Genomic DNA, 15,348 nt, shown 5'->3' with positions numbered 1-15,348 from the left:
CTTTGTACACTCCTGGCTGCAATGAAGCAGACATCAGTATCAAACAAATTCAGCAAACAGATAACAATAAAGAAAAGAGAGAGGCTAAGAACAGTGGCATTCATTTTTTTTGCCATTTTCTCATTCATCTAAAAGAAAATTAAAATAATTGTAGAAATGAAATTAGTCTTCATTGTCTCAATCCTATACAATATACAGATATGCATACACAGCATTAAAGAAATGACCAGCTTTTAATAAATGAAGTTGAATCAAACACCTGTGCTACTCCTGCTGGTGAACTAATGGCATTTGTATTAGTGGTTGGTGCAGCAGAGGTGCATACTGGATTGACCCACATGCACCTGCATGGATATTGTGATAAGCATTGCAGGTTTGTGGTCAAAGGATGATTCGGTCTACATCAAATTTACAGGAAATGCATAATGTCATTTTATTGATACAAGGCACTTCATGGATGGTGGTGTCATCGCTCTTTTGAAAAACAGTTTCAATATAGGTAGGTTTCATCTTTTCATCAGCAAAATTATAAATATCATTCATCATAAGATTAAAATATGCACCAATCAATGATGCTGTGGGGGTTGCCTTAATTTTTTGTAAACACAAAAGTGTTAATGATCTTTATAACCCACAGATACTCACAATACAACAGCAGTACTTCAGACACCTTTTCAAATCTCCTATGCAATGCTAACAGAGATTCACTATCACACATTTTCACACATGTCCACCTACAAACTCACCTCCTCTCCTCACACACACACACACACACACACAGACACAGACACACACATACACACACTCCTGTATTATATAGTTTCAAGCCTATTATCGATGTTTAAGTTAAGGATTCAGACCCACTTTCTTTGCTCTGATGCTGTTACTAACTGCATAGACGTAAATGAAATGAAACCCATTTTTGCAGGTTTGCATATAATAACAGCCACAATACATTTCAAACATTTCTTGGCAATATAAAACATCTAAATGCCAGACCAGTGGATATCACAGTAGTGTAAGGCTTCCATTTGTTGTAATTTACATATATGTCAGTGATTTGAACTGGCAACCCTGGTTTATCAATGTGGCAGTCCCACCTAAAAAGCCCAAGAAAAAAAAAACATATATTGTCTTCAAGGACTTCAGCTCTAAAATGATATGGACAAACTTCTTGTGTTACATTCAGGGCTACACTACAGCATCTCCATACCAGTTAACATTAACTGGTTTAGTCCAGAACTAGACTAGAGGGACAAGCAGATATTTGGTTCAGGTCTTCATCCTCTTTATTGGTGGTATACAGGTGAGTAGGGAGACGCATCAAAGGTAAAAAAATAACTACTATTTAAACCCCTCCCATGAGCTCTCTGACACAATCGCTCTGCTCATCCTACTGATACCGGCCAGCTTAACTTTGGCGCGGGCTGTCCACCTGACAGCAGCTGTGGAATCCGACAGGTTAGCATAGCGTGAGGAGTCCTCTTCTTGACCCCGGCCTGCCCAGGAAGCCAATTCCAATGGGAGGCCTAAGGATTCAGGGAATGACATGGGTGAGTCCCCTTTCTGGGTCTTGTCCTCTGGAGCTTCGTCAGTCACAGTCTCGTTTAAGTTGTTGAGTTGAGGCGGCTCCCAGCCCTCCATCTTCTCCAGTTTTTTAGTGGGTGAGATTTGCCTCATTGTCATGGTTACGCTTTCCCAAAAACAGAGGCCCTTATCTGGCTTGTCCTTCTTTTCTTTCTCTTTCTCATCGTCCTTGATTTTCTTGTGAGACCTTTAGAGAAACACAAAAACAAGATGAGAGGTACAAACTTTAAAGCTACTGTTGCAGGAGATGTCACACAACATTTACTGGGGTCTAACTTGACCACTCGCATCTTAACTATAAATAGGGCAATCGCTGGGTGGGGAACCAGTGTTTATCAGACATCTTAACACTGCAGAGAACTTTCCCCATACAGTGAGCCATAGGAATTCCCGGTTTGTGACAGAGAGGTGATTAATTAAGGTTTTCCTCTTCATGCACGTTCTTCTTCCTCAAGGGGGTTGAACGTCAATAACTGCTGAAAAATTTATCTCTGCCTTACATACAGTATAAACAAATACAAGTAGCTGGACGTGACTCCATTATTTCTTGTCAAGTTTGTAAATATTTGCAGCCCACACTCAGTAATGGCCACTGAGTTGTCTGTTAACATGATGTGAACAAGGAATAGTCTGTTCAGGTTATGTTTCCACTGATTTGTACTCTGGCAGTGTCACGGTTATACTTCAGCATAAACTTACAAACTGTTGGACTATTCCTATAAATATGTTAAAAAGTACTCATTATGAAGAGTGTTATTGATACTTTTAAGATATATTTTAAGGTTATTAAGGTGGAGCTTTGCCACTACAATGTGTTACTACATGCTTGAGAGTAGTTTAGCCTTTCCTAATATCATCTTCATAATGATCAGCATGTAAAAACACAGTAATACACTGTATATAATATAGTGAAAAATAAAAAAAGGATAATATTTTATTCCAAAATGCAGTGGAGTAGAAACAAACTTGAAATGTTCAAATTGTATTTAAGCACAGTACTTAAGCCAATAGTTACTTTCCACCTCTGATTTAATGGTAGGAGATCTTAATGATAAAGTTAGGTTGTGGTGCTGCTAGAAACCAATCATCTTTGGCTGAGTTATTGTGTGTGTAACCTCACCCTCTGCGGTCAGCCAGGTTGACTCCGGTCAACAAGAAGTGTTCATCATCTTTGGAGGAAAACATCTTCTTCTCCCTCCTCTCCTTCTTGGACATGATCTTCTTCACCTTGGCCTCCTGGCAGACAAGAGCATTGGATTTTGAACTACAGTGCTGAAATGAATAACATCATCTGTTGCATGTTAGCTTGTTATCTGTGATGCCTATTTGTCAGTGATTTATGCTCCCTGAAGAGAGTGATTTCACAAAGTCAACTTCATGGGAATCTAGAAAAACAGTTGTCTGTTTAGATTGATGAACGTGCATTTTTGAAATTCTGTTATGGGCTTCACTGTATCTGAACTCCCAAACCGAATATTCATCTATCATCCATCCATACAAGACCGTTTAAAAAGGAATCAAAAAGATTTTTTTCTGCAACACCAATCATTTTTTCAGGAGTTTGACATTTTGGGAATACACTTGTTTACTTTCTTGCCTAGTGTTAGATGGGAATATTGATAACAGTCTCATAAAAATAACACTCTCATGTTTGTGTGATAGGATATTTAGCTCGCCAGCATCCAGTTAGCTTATCGTAAAGACTGGCAGCAGGGAAAAACAGCTAGCCTGGCTCCGTCCAATGATAACAAAATTAGTCTCCAAGCACCTCTAAAGATAACTAATTAGCCCATAACCTGTTTGTTTAATCTCTAGAAAAACTGAAGCATAAAAATGTCATGTTGTGGTTTTGGACTATTACTTGACTGAAGTTTGGCAGTGAAGTTTTTGGGCAGATATTGTTACAGACAGGCCTAGTCTAGCTGTTTTACCCTTTTCAAAGCTGTGTCTTTGTGCAAGGTTAAGCTAACAAGCTGCAGGTGCTAGCTTCATATTAAGCATGGAGCATATTTATCTCTCTGTAAAAAAAAAGGCAGGAATGTTTCCCAAAATGTCAAACTGTTCCGTTAAGGTTATAACACTGAACCAACTAGACAGGACAAATTTCTTACTGCTGCTGATCCAAAATGTTATAAATTCCAGGTCAGTGTTACAGATACAGAGAGGAAGAAAGAGCGTGAGTGGCACTAGCTTGGCAGTAATGTACACCACATTCCAATGGAAGACCCTCCACTCCCTCTTAAACCCCCCGGACTCCCACATCACATCAGAATTCCTCTCTGCCCTTGCAGCTTTCCCCATAGTGCAGATACCGCCTTCCTCAGTGATTATGGAACAAACTTTTGGCTCTGATTCTCTCCATGCCTGGGAAGAATTCACAATGTCAACTGTCAAGGTCATAACGTTTACTCCTACTTGCATCCGTGCCTGCCTTTGCTTTACCGTTATCAAAACATTCTCAATATTAAAAACATCATTTAATGAATGGGTTTGACCCTTACAACCCCTTTAGAGTGCTTCTTCTTCTTTTCTATATTTTAACTATGAAGAAGGTGCGCAGTGTGCAGCACACTGACACACACGATTAATCTCTCCTGTTTCGTTCTCCGTGTTCAAGACTAGAGGATATAACAGCGACTACAACAAGCAAACAACTAGCCGGACATGAAAGCATTCGTTTCTCAAACCAAACAGGAACACAACAATAAGATCTGTCACCAAGTCTGAGATCAAGCTTCAGAACGTCGGTTGAACTTTTACAGAACAGTTTGTCCTACGGCCATATAGGTTTTACAAGCTCTCTTTTATCTAACACACACATGAGAATACTCATGATCCCACACATGAGCTCTTCTCATACTCAAAACTATGTGACATGTGATGGATTTGTACTGTAAACACTTCACTAACTTTGGTGTCTACAGAGGCAGGCACTGGTGCTGATAAATGAAAAATCAGATGTCCTCCTTTTTGCCTCTCATCACCACTAACATGCCTGAGGGCAAGACCGCTGCCAGTTTCTTGGAGTTTTTTATCATCAGAAATATTTACAAAATCAGTCATTTCAACACACTGTCTCCACTTTGACCCTCTTTCGCCTCTTTCTGCCTCTCTCCTCTCTCTCTGCTTCTTGTTTCCTGTGTGCGATCAAGTGTAAACTGTTGATCAGATTTGCTGGGTTTTGTGGAAAAGAAACCAGAGATGCCAAAAGAGATTGAGAGATTGTCTGTGTGTGTGTGCATGTGGCTAAATTCCAGCTTTGTATGTGCATGAATGCATGTGTGCCCATACAGAGGCCTGCAGATTCACTATTCTCTTCAGCATTAACCTCCGGCCCTCGAGATCCAAAGCAGCTCAGTACCCAGTAATCTCTGTGGCCAAGAAGCAGGTAAACCAAGCAGCTCACTGAGCTTGCTGTGTGGGGGAGCACCACAGCTTTACTTACAGCTCCATGCCTGGCAGAACAATAGAGCTCTTATTGGACCAGATTTTTCCATCCATACCTCAGAGATTAAAACTGAGAGATTAAACAGGCACTTCATTTTGGAAATATTGTATGAACTGCACATATTAGACAATAATTTCATAATGAGACAGGAATCAAGCCTTAGCCTTAGCTTCAAGTATTGTTTGGCTCTGCATGGGTTCATGAGTTCAGGTTTATCCACAGATTTCTTCGTCTCACTTGTTTCTTGCTGCTATATGCTATACGTTTTAAGGGATCTGACTATTTTCTGTTTTGATTCACCTGTTAATTATATTTTTGTATAGATTGGGGTTTTTTTTTAATTCTGAAAGATATTCACGTTAAAATTATATATCTTTTAAATTGAGTAAAGCAACATATTTGAGAAACTGGTATTTATTATTTGAACAATTGGAACAATCTTCGTCATATATTACAGTAAACTGAATTTTAGACTGTTGGTCAGACAGGAACAGCCATTTGAAGACATCACCTTGGGATTGTTATGGGCATTTTTCATAATTATATTGTATCATATATTATGTTTATTATTATAACATTTACAAATCAAACGATTAGTGAAACCAGTCATGGATGTACCCATACAAAATTATAATCCAAAGTATTAAGCAATCAATTTTCTGTTCTTCTAATGAACAAAATCAATTAATTTACTACCACACCATGAAACAGATTATCACAAATATGTTTCATTTTTGCTTCAAAGCAGAAATCCACAGTTTACAATATGATCGCCACTTTGTCAGATTGGCCGCTGTCATGGAACAGACATACATGCTAGCAAAGTATAAAAAGTTGTCCCTTTAGGCCTGCTAATGTCTGACATGATGACTGACAAATAAAGCATCTTGAATCTTGAATCTTGAATCTTGAATCTTGAATCTTGAATCTTGAATCTTGAATAATAAAATTCATAATTTTCTGAGTGCAGAATCATGAATGTTGCGCTTAATAAGTTGCATTAGAGAGAGGCAGATACACACCCTCCTATAACCCCATTGCAGGGAAAGGTAAGGAGTACATGTTTACTTTGTGTGTCCTAATATGAGCATAAAACCACCGGCGGTGGAAGAATTGTAGCCGTCCACAGTGTCAGAGCAGTCTATTTTCAGCCTTGTTTTTCCTCCACAGTGATTGTTCCCTTCCAAATAGCCAAGCTCCTCGAAAGAATGCTGCGTTTCCTTCCCTTCTCCAGCACAGCACCCCTATCCTCACAAACAGGACATGTAATATGTCCTGTGAACTAAGTCACCTACAGTAGATATACATACAGTAGGCAGCCAGCCAGGATACAAAGACAATACACTGTGTGCGAAGTTTACACTCAAGCTTTCCACGCTCAGAAGAGTTCAGACACGACCACACCTTGAGTAAAGACTTGTTGTCAGCATAGATCAAGAGATACATACATATCTCTCATGAACAAAGACACAGCACATAATCTCATTCACACACACATCATAGGACTGTGCATAGCTGCAGATAAAGTTGCCTTCACATACACTTTACTGAAACCCACATCAGAAAACGCGTTTATGAGGTCTTTCTCAGTAGATTCACTTTGAAATGCCCTAACCCTGTAAACATAAAAAATGTATTAACTAGTAATATTGAAATTTGTTTGTGAGGAAATGTGTATGTAGTGTTGTCAAATGCAATGATGTTAACAGGGAGTCATCACAAGCTATAACATTACTGTGAAATATAATTATATATATTTAGTAGGCCAAACAATACACTTAACTTGACCATTAGCTTTCTTTTGGACTTTTGATGATGTAATTGTATCCCAGATCTCGGCAAACAACTTCCTGTATGTTATTAATATTGATAAGAATGATGGTCAAAGCTACAAATATAAAAGCCAATTTGAAATAAACCAGAAAAATCATTCAACCCTTTTTACCATAAACTGCCTTAGTCCTAATTCTAACATTAACATCAGAGAATCCACTGAACGCCAAACCAAAATGACTCCACAGTTCCAAACAGGGCATTTTAGGATAAGGATGAAGAGAAGAAGAACACGTGCACACACACACGCACGTACCACAACAACAAACAAGACAGTTTTCCAAGTGATAAGGTTAAGGATAAGGCCGGGAATGAAGGCTGAAGGCTGGCATGTTTACAGATAAACATTGCAGCCTCAGCAGTCCTCTGCTTTACCTCTGCTGCACCGTGTAACACCTTGTGGTCATCTGGCAAAAATAGACAGCCAGAGAGAGCAGGCACTTTTGGACCTGATTCACTTTTCATGGTTTTCAGAACTGTTGGAGGACTTTTATTTTGCCTATGTTGACTGAACTGGGAATGATCATAGTTAGAATAATATTTTTGAGGGACTTTTTATATTCCTACTTCAAGGTAGACACAGGAGGAACCTTGAGTGATGAAAGCGTACAGTGATTGGTAAAACACATGAGCCAATGCAATACTAGCAACCGCCATTTTTGTATATTTACATACAGAATACATATACATATTTTTGTCTCCTTTGCAGCCTGGTATTATTATGAAACCCATGACACACAAAAAATACACACAGCTCCGATCACAGGGTCCTCCATCTTGTTGTTGTTGTTGTATCTCACGCAGAAGGGATGTTGCTATGCCAACTGCTGGCCAGTTTACATCACTTCAGTGTTTTTATTGGCAGTGCAAATGCAAACAGAAAAAAAAGTCCTTGAAGGTATGTAGTTCTCAGGGGAGCTCCCCAGTGAGTTCTTCCTCTCAGGGACTGTTTGGTCTGAAAGTGGCTGATGTGCATGCGTGTGTGTCTATGTGTGTAAATTGGGGATGCTGAGGTCAATTACAGGATATGGCCGCTGATTCTCTTAGGATAAAACAACCATGAGTGTGATTAAGTAAGTCTGAACATCTGCTCGTGTGTGCACAGTCAAGTATGTGAGAAGATAAGAGCAGGTTGGGCGAGTGAAGGGTCTATCTTGACAGGTTAATGTCAGAGGTCAATCTGTGTAAATTGAGTACAAGTTGGGAAGCAGATAGTGTGTGTCTGTGTCTGTGTTACATCCAGATAGTTGCAAAGTTGTGTTGTTTACCTTGGACACTGCTGTGACGGCTTCCTCCTCCTCTTCCTCTCCTTCTATGTCTTTGTCCTAAGAGACACACACACACACATACACACACACATAAACCAGCGGTGAGTTAACACAAATAGCAACCCCCCCTCCCAACAAAAACACACGCACACACCAACCACAGTTTGAAAAAGGGATGCGGTGTGTGTGTGTGTGTGTGTGTGTGTGTGTGTGTGTGTGTGTGTGTGTGTTTTTGGAGTGTGTGCAGACTTTCCTGTAGAAGAGAGAGGGCAGTCTTTTTGTAGAGCTGTAACATAAACACACTGTGTTTGGAGGGCGAGATGGAGGGATGGATGGAGGAATGAGGAAAAAGAGGGGGGAAGCCACTGAACTCAGGGGACACATTCAAACAAAAGAGAGAGAAAACAAATCCATGACCTATTGCTTTAACGACACACATGACACCATTTGGGTATATAAGGCAGAGCTATTTTGGTTCCATTGTGCTTCAGGCTTTTTTCTTCCATTTTCAGTATATCCTTTGTATAATACTTTTGTTTGTCTTTATTATTTTACATTGAGGAACTTTGTAACTGTGTGGTAAGTGTTGTAAGTGTCGTCTAATAATAATGATAAATAATAATAAATGAGTAAAGTGCTTTTTTTTCTCATAATAACCCATCAAAGAAATATACAGATAGTTACACATTTAAAAGATAATACAAGCAGAAATGAACCTGATAGCAAAATTTGTTGCCAAGTCATCAATAAATACAATAAATATTATTTTATTTCTTAAATAAAGTTGGTGACATTGATATTCTTCATGTTAATTTTTTATATATATATAACAATGCTTGTCAAAGTGTCAAAACTAAGCCAAACTAACATAATCATTTATTATAGTAATATTAATGTCACCTTGATCTTGTGTCAAATATACATCATACCTTCATGGAAATCCTGTAAATATCTCTACTCTGAACTGAGATTATGACAAGAAATCAGACTTTAACCCTTTAATTACAATCTTATTACACAGAGGATTAAACCTCATCATGCCAATCCTGAAGATCCATACCCTTTAGTCTTTGTTTAAACAAACCTTTAATCTCTACAGTGATGCCACAACAATAACCTGATCGTTCAGAGTGCTTTTAACCACAGAATTACATCATTTAGATATTTACTGTGGTCACAGATTTGACATTTGCCTTTGAAGATTTAGAGTCGACTTGCACTTGCCCAAAGAGACTTCAAAAAAATAAATCATGAGAAGAGGGCAGCAAGAAGTCATCAGACATGCAGCTGAGCCAGAGATTACTGAAGTGGAGCCAGAATTCCTGTAAAATGATCAAAGCTGTAAGAACTTCTTACAACTTCTAACATCTTACAACTACACTAGACATAGAGAGAGAGAGGGAGAGAGGGAGGGAGAGGGAGAAATGGTGGTTGGACATGTCTGAGCAAAGTCTGCTGGGTCTCTGCCACCTGAGCGGATCAAAGACGCACACTGACAAACACTCACACACACTGATTGCTGACTACTGTTAGAGCATAAAAGCATGAACGACTTGGGGCAGAGGGAGAGAGTGAACAGGCGAGGGGGGGGACAGAGAGTAGTGTTTCAGAAAATGCTCCTAACGACAGACAGCAAGAGGTCTGCTTTCGCACCTCAGGGGGCTGTGTTTTTTTTCACTCTCTCTCTCTGTGTTTGTGTGTGCGTGTGCGTGTGTGTGTGTGTGTGTGTGTGTGTGTGTGTGTGTGTGTGTGTGTGTGTGAATTTTAGCACTGTGTTGTCTTAAGAAAAGCCAGATTACTAGGCAATAAAGATGCACAGTGAATTTCAATACTAAAGAATCAACAGAAGTTTCAGAAAGCCTTCACACATCAACACTCTAAACACAGTGACTCAGAACGTTTTTCTGCCTACATATTACACCAAATATTACACTTAAAATTTTAAAAAAATAATCCTTTATTAAGACAGGAAGGTCCCATTGAAATGCAGGACCTCTCCTTCCAGAGTCCTGGTCAAGACAGCAGTGTAATAAGTGACACGTACTATATTCTAAAAAAACTACTTCAGTATAAATATAGCCAGCTTAGCTTAGTATAAAGACTGGATTCTTGCTGTTGTTGCACATTACTAACCACAGTGTCAGCAGAATTGGAAAACCTCCAGTTATTCCAACTTGGTTATCCCACCACTACCCTTGTTATAGCCTTTTTCATCATTTCAATAGCCTTAATTAACTACTTTTGCAGTGTTACATTCTGTATTTGTAGCGTTTTTTAAACAAATTAAACCAGTTACAGTCAAACTGTGTATTACTCATTTTAAGTTAGCTGAATATACTGTGTGTACTGCAGTGTTTTTGTTAGGTTTCATCTAGTAACTGTCAGTGGTAATGAATATACAGCTATGTTGCCAACAGTCTGATGACACTTGTGTATTTCTGAATCAAATCAGAGTCTGATGTGACCACTTTTTCCAATTCAGCTGCTCATAATTATGGTTTGAGAAGTATGACATGAATGTTGTATCTGTTGAAAGATGAGAAAATCCACCTATCAGCATCTCTAAAAACCCACTCATATAACACCTTATATCTCATTTGTTGTGAAAACAAGAGGTTGTGGTTTGACAGGGGTTTATGTGTTTCTTGGCCAGAAGCAGTAACGTGATTGAGGCTTAGGCTGTGCATATTTTAAGAGGGAAATCACTGAGGCCAGCTCACACAAAATCACCCAATGTACTTAGACAATGTCACACACTAATTTCCAGATCTGTGATGTCATAACAGTTTTTTTTTAAATCAAAGTAAAGAAAATGAAGTCAGAACTAACTCTATAGCTGACGAGCTATATCATTAGCTTTTAAAGCATTTTTAAGCAGCTTTATCCTCAGAATGCATCTTAAGTGTATGTCTAGCCAGCTGGTTCTCCCTTTCCAGCCTTTTGCGATACTAAGCTTAACATCTCTTGACTATTTAACATACAAATGTAAGAGTGGCATCTAAGTGTATTCACCAAAATCTTGAACTATCTCTTTAAATGTAAAGTGCATTCATGCAAACCCTATTTTTGGCATTAAGTCCTGTGATGATTTGGTTTTAACTTTGTGAGACAAACCTTTACCCTCTACCCTTCAACAAAGACTTCAGTCTTATCTGTCTTTTTCCCATCACCGCTAATGATTTACATTAGGCCGTCTGAAGTTTTTGCTCCGACCTGATCTGTACTCTCATGATCCTGCTTCAAAAACAGTGGAATTAGAGTGGTGCTATTGAAGTACTGAGGTGCATTACCCCTTTAAGCCATAGACAAACAGGCACGCACACCTCCCTCACAGCCTGTTGAACTTCAATCGTGGGTGAGTGGTGAGAAAGCAAAATTGTGGCACAGGGTCTGTAGTCGCCCTACAGCGCTGCAGAGGGAGGACAGGAAAGATATTGACTTCAAATCCTGTATTTTCTCTCCTCCCCCCCTTTTCTCTCCCTCTTGTCCTCTGTGTGTCTGGGGATGGATTATCCCTTTCTGCTTGTCTGTCTCCACCTGTCTGCCTGCTGCTGTCTGCCCATGTGTTTCTCTGGGGCAAAGCTGATGTACAGTTTTAACTCACTTTATAGGCACGACATGTAATTCCATCTGTTATGCCATGAAGCACAAACAGAGATAACAGTGAGTACACAATGTAAAAGAAAAAGACAACTTGATTATTAACCTACAGCGTCACTACAAGAGTCAGCTTGTGGTAAGAAGGGTGGACCAGCAACATAAATGCGTGTGGGGAAAGTGAAAAAGCAGGTCTTGAGGTGCCCTTGAGCAATTCTTTGAATCCCTGACTGTTATAGTGCAGCTGCACAGCCAACAGATCAGACTGTGGTTCTTCTGGCTGCTTCCAGGTGTGAATGTTTGTGACTTTTATTTTCAGGAGTGTCACTGAAACTTGTTTTGGTAAATAAAGGTTGAAACCGAAGAATCTATTAATAGATTCTTTGGTTGAATCAACAGCTCTCTGAATATTTATAATGTTATACGACGAGGATAGTCGGTTTTTCTTTGTTTTGTCCACTTTGTCCAACCAGAAAAAACACAAGACAAAGACGAGGCTTACCCTGAAGCCATTAAAGCATTTATAGGACAACGTGTGATAATAGTTTCTGATATCTTATAGACTAATTGATTAATTGAGAAAATAATTGAATTGAATCATTGAAATTGGCATATTAATTTATAATGAAAATAATCAGTAGGTAGCAGTCTGCACCCTCACTGCATGATGTCACCAAGTCCTACAGACTGCTCCCTAATATTTCTCCTCAAGTGTAACTTTAGCTGAGAAAATATTTCTTCAATTCAACCAAAGATGTTTGGTTATCCTTTGAGATCCAGTACAGTTTAGAAAGAGGCTTAACACAGGTATTTTTGTACTTTTATTGTGACTAGCTCATGAGTGACTAACTGGGGTAGTTCAGACAGTGTAGCTGCTTCGGTTTGAATAAGGGGAAATGGACTGCATGTCCAGACTGTGTTTTCATAACTTTTATCCTGTCTTCATCCTGTATCACTGCTGTCTCTTCACTGTGTTTACGACATTTTATGATACAACCCCTGACCCCTGGATGGACTTTATTGCCATGGCGACTCGGGGAGACCTCCCTGATGACTTTCCCAGGAATCTAGAGATGAATTCACTGTTCTGACCTCAGATCAGTTCCTAAAGCACAAGTATTTTGGGGGACAACTGGGAACAGAGTCACAAACTGAACCCAGACCAGCGCTTCAAAGGTAAAGGCCACATGCGCCAGTTCCCAGGCTGGGAGTTAAGAACGGGCAATAAACCCAGCCAAGGGTCACAGATCTCAGCATTATCACAACAACAGATGAAAAATGCTGGGAAATGGTGTTGGTTGATCTTCCCAATTGCCCACAACATGACACATTTATACATCCAATGCTGTATGGCAGTACACTGCTGGAAAGCTGCAAGGAGTGAATAAAATCAAAAAAGGTATCACACATTCAAAATGCTCTAGTAAACATTCCACTTACTCTTTCCATCTTTGAACTAATCAAACATCACTACCCTATTTGTTTCACCCCTCTGTCTCTTATTTGTATTTTTTATAAACAATCTGATGTGCAAATATGTAGTTTTACAAAATCTAGTTAATTAACAAATTGCCACGTTAGTATGTGTATCTAAAAATTCAGTTTATTGATTTACAAAACACACTTAAAAACGCTATTGTTAAAGTTTCAGGGAAGTAAAACCAAAAAACTGCAAAACTCACGCTCCACAAACCTTGAATTATTGCACAAGTGTTTAGATTATATGTTTAGTCAAACAAGCTGATAGCGAATTATCTTGACTCTTGTTTGATTTTACACTCAACTGAAAAAGATACTGTTATTCTCCTTTATACTGACTTTGAATTGGGATATCTATCCAAAATACTGAGGTTAGAAACCTCTCCATATCACATCTCCTTTAATTTAACAATCTGACAAGTGGGGCATCAACACCTGAATTTCCACTTGAATCCTCTCAGTAACATGGTTTCCTGCGTTTAAAGAAAAATGAATACCAGGCTCCATTGGAAAGGAAACTTCTGCAAAAAGTTAAAGAAATAAAAATGTCAGTTTTCTTTTTATGTGCACACTGCTGGATGCCTTTAGACTTTAGTGTGTGTGTCTTATCATGGAATCTCCTCTCTGCCCCTCGCCCCCCATCAACACCTTGACAGAGCCCAGCTGCTTGCAAGTGCTGATATGGGGGCTTTCAGACCTCACACACTGCTGCTCACCTGATTGAGTTTGTACACAGGAGTTAATGAGAGACTATTGTTTCAAGTGACAGAGAATATTGATTCAAATGAGTCATGGGAAAAACTGCAAAAACACAACAAAGATACAATCTGTTCCCTCTTAAATAAGTGATGTCTGACTTTTAAGGTTATAACAATGCAAAGTGATTCAACTCCACACAATTTTGACTCTAAAATTGACATTATGTTTTATTTGAACCGTCAGTATTTTCTGTCACTCTTCTCCTCATCTGACCTCACACTTGAGTGGGAGCACAGCACTTGTCCTCCTCTCCTTCCTCGCTCTGCTTCATCATGTGAAGTGAACTGTGTGAGATATTTTTGGTCACTTTTAAGGAAGCTGGGCCACTTCAGTCACAAATTGTCATAAACATTGGATGAATAATTGTAGTTATAGTAAGAGAACTGATGTTCTGTGTCATTTTTTGTTTGTGTTGTGTCTAATTTCTGATCATTCATTATTATTTTATTGATTTACTATTATTATTTATTATTCTATTATAATAACTTATGTGTTGACCCACTGTATTGAAAATATCTATTCAAACTAATGGTTTATGTTGACTTACTCGTCGCCTAAATATAAGTCTTAAAGAAAAGCGTGAAGACTATCACACAGTGGTTTCTGTTTTTGTTGTTATGCCCCTTGTTTAGCCTTCCTCTAATACACTTTTATAGAAACATATCAGTAACAGGTGAAGCTCAACAGGTGTAATCATGCATGTTATTAAAACTATTCAGTAATTTCTCATTATCATGGCAGTTTTAAACACCGAACACTGCTGTCATTGTTTCCACTAAATACCGTTGTTTGAGTTTCCTTTCCATCCGTCTCATTACCTTGTAGGAGTGATGATAGTGCCAGGACATGTCGTCTTCCTCTGACGCATAATCCACCAGCACTTTACTCTTGCTTTTCTTAAACATAACTCCACTTGTCGCTCAAACGAGCTGTCTTTGTTTTTTGGAAGTGTTGTCAACTTTTTGCCCAAAACAAGTCTCACGTTTCCCCCGAGCAGTTTGGTCCGTTCAGTGGAGAGATCGCAGCGACGCACCAGCGAAGCGCGTTCTGCTGTTTTGGTGATTTCTGTAGCAGTGAATCCAGGAGCCTCTCTCTCCGAAACAGCTTATTCATTCATGGAGGTGCCAGTAGCTGGAAGATTCGACCTTTTTTTTCTTTCTTTAAAAAAAAATGATGCTTACTATTCGTTTCGTAACTGTTTGGCGTGTGTTTGGTGCGTCTTTACGCAGGCTCGACCACCTGGACCTCAAACTCCTCCCACATCCCCCTGGCCCTGTTCCTTGAAGTTGCCATGGCAGAGAGGGAAGTGGTGGTGGTGGAGGGGTGTGTGTTCATACGTCTCATCTTTGGCCAATGCAAACATGAAGCCACACATGC

General features: G+C 39.2%; 1 protein-coding gene across 1 annotated transcript; it reads right to left on the bottom strand.

Moving 5' to 3' along the window:
* Positions 1-1,155: 1,155 nt before the first annotated feature.
* si:ch211-225h24.2 (uncharacterized protein LOC564539 homolog) lies at positions 1,156-14,909 on the bottom strand. Its single transcript, XM_053337208.1, has 4 exons — positions 14,790-14,909; positions 8,137-8,193; positions 2,708-2,823; positions 1,156-1,774 (listed from the first exon to the last, which is right to left on the bottom strand). The coding sequence occupies exons 1-4, from the start codon at positions 14,874-14,876 to the stop codon at positions 1,345-1,347; spliced, it is 690 nt and encodes a 229-aa protein (XP_053193183.1). The 5' UTR covers positions 14,877-14,909; the 3' UTR covers positions 1,156-1,344.
* Positions 14,910-15,348: the final 439 nt, after the last annotated feature.

The sequence above is a fragment of the Scomber japonicus genome, chromosome 17 (genome assembly GCF_027409825.1).
Source record: "Scomber japonicus isolate fScoJap1 chromosome 17, fScoJap1.pri, whole genome shotgun sequence".
Classification (NCBI taxonomy): domain Eukaryota; kingdom Metazoa; phylum Chordata; class Actinopteri; order Scombriformes; family Scombridae; genus Scomber; species Scomber japonicus.
Note: the sequence above shows the minus strand (reverse complement) of the source record. Positions and strands in the feature narration are given on the sequence as shown.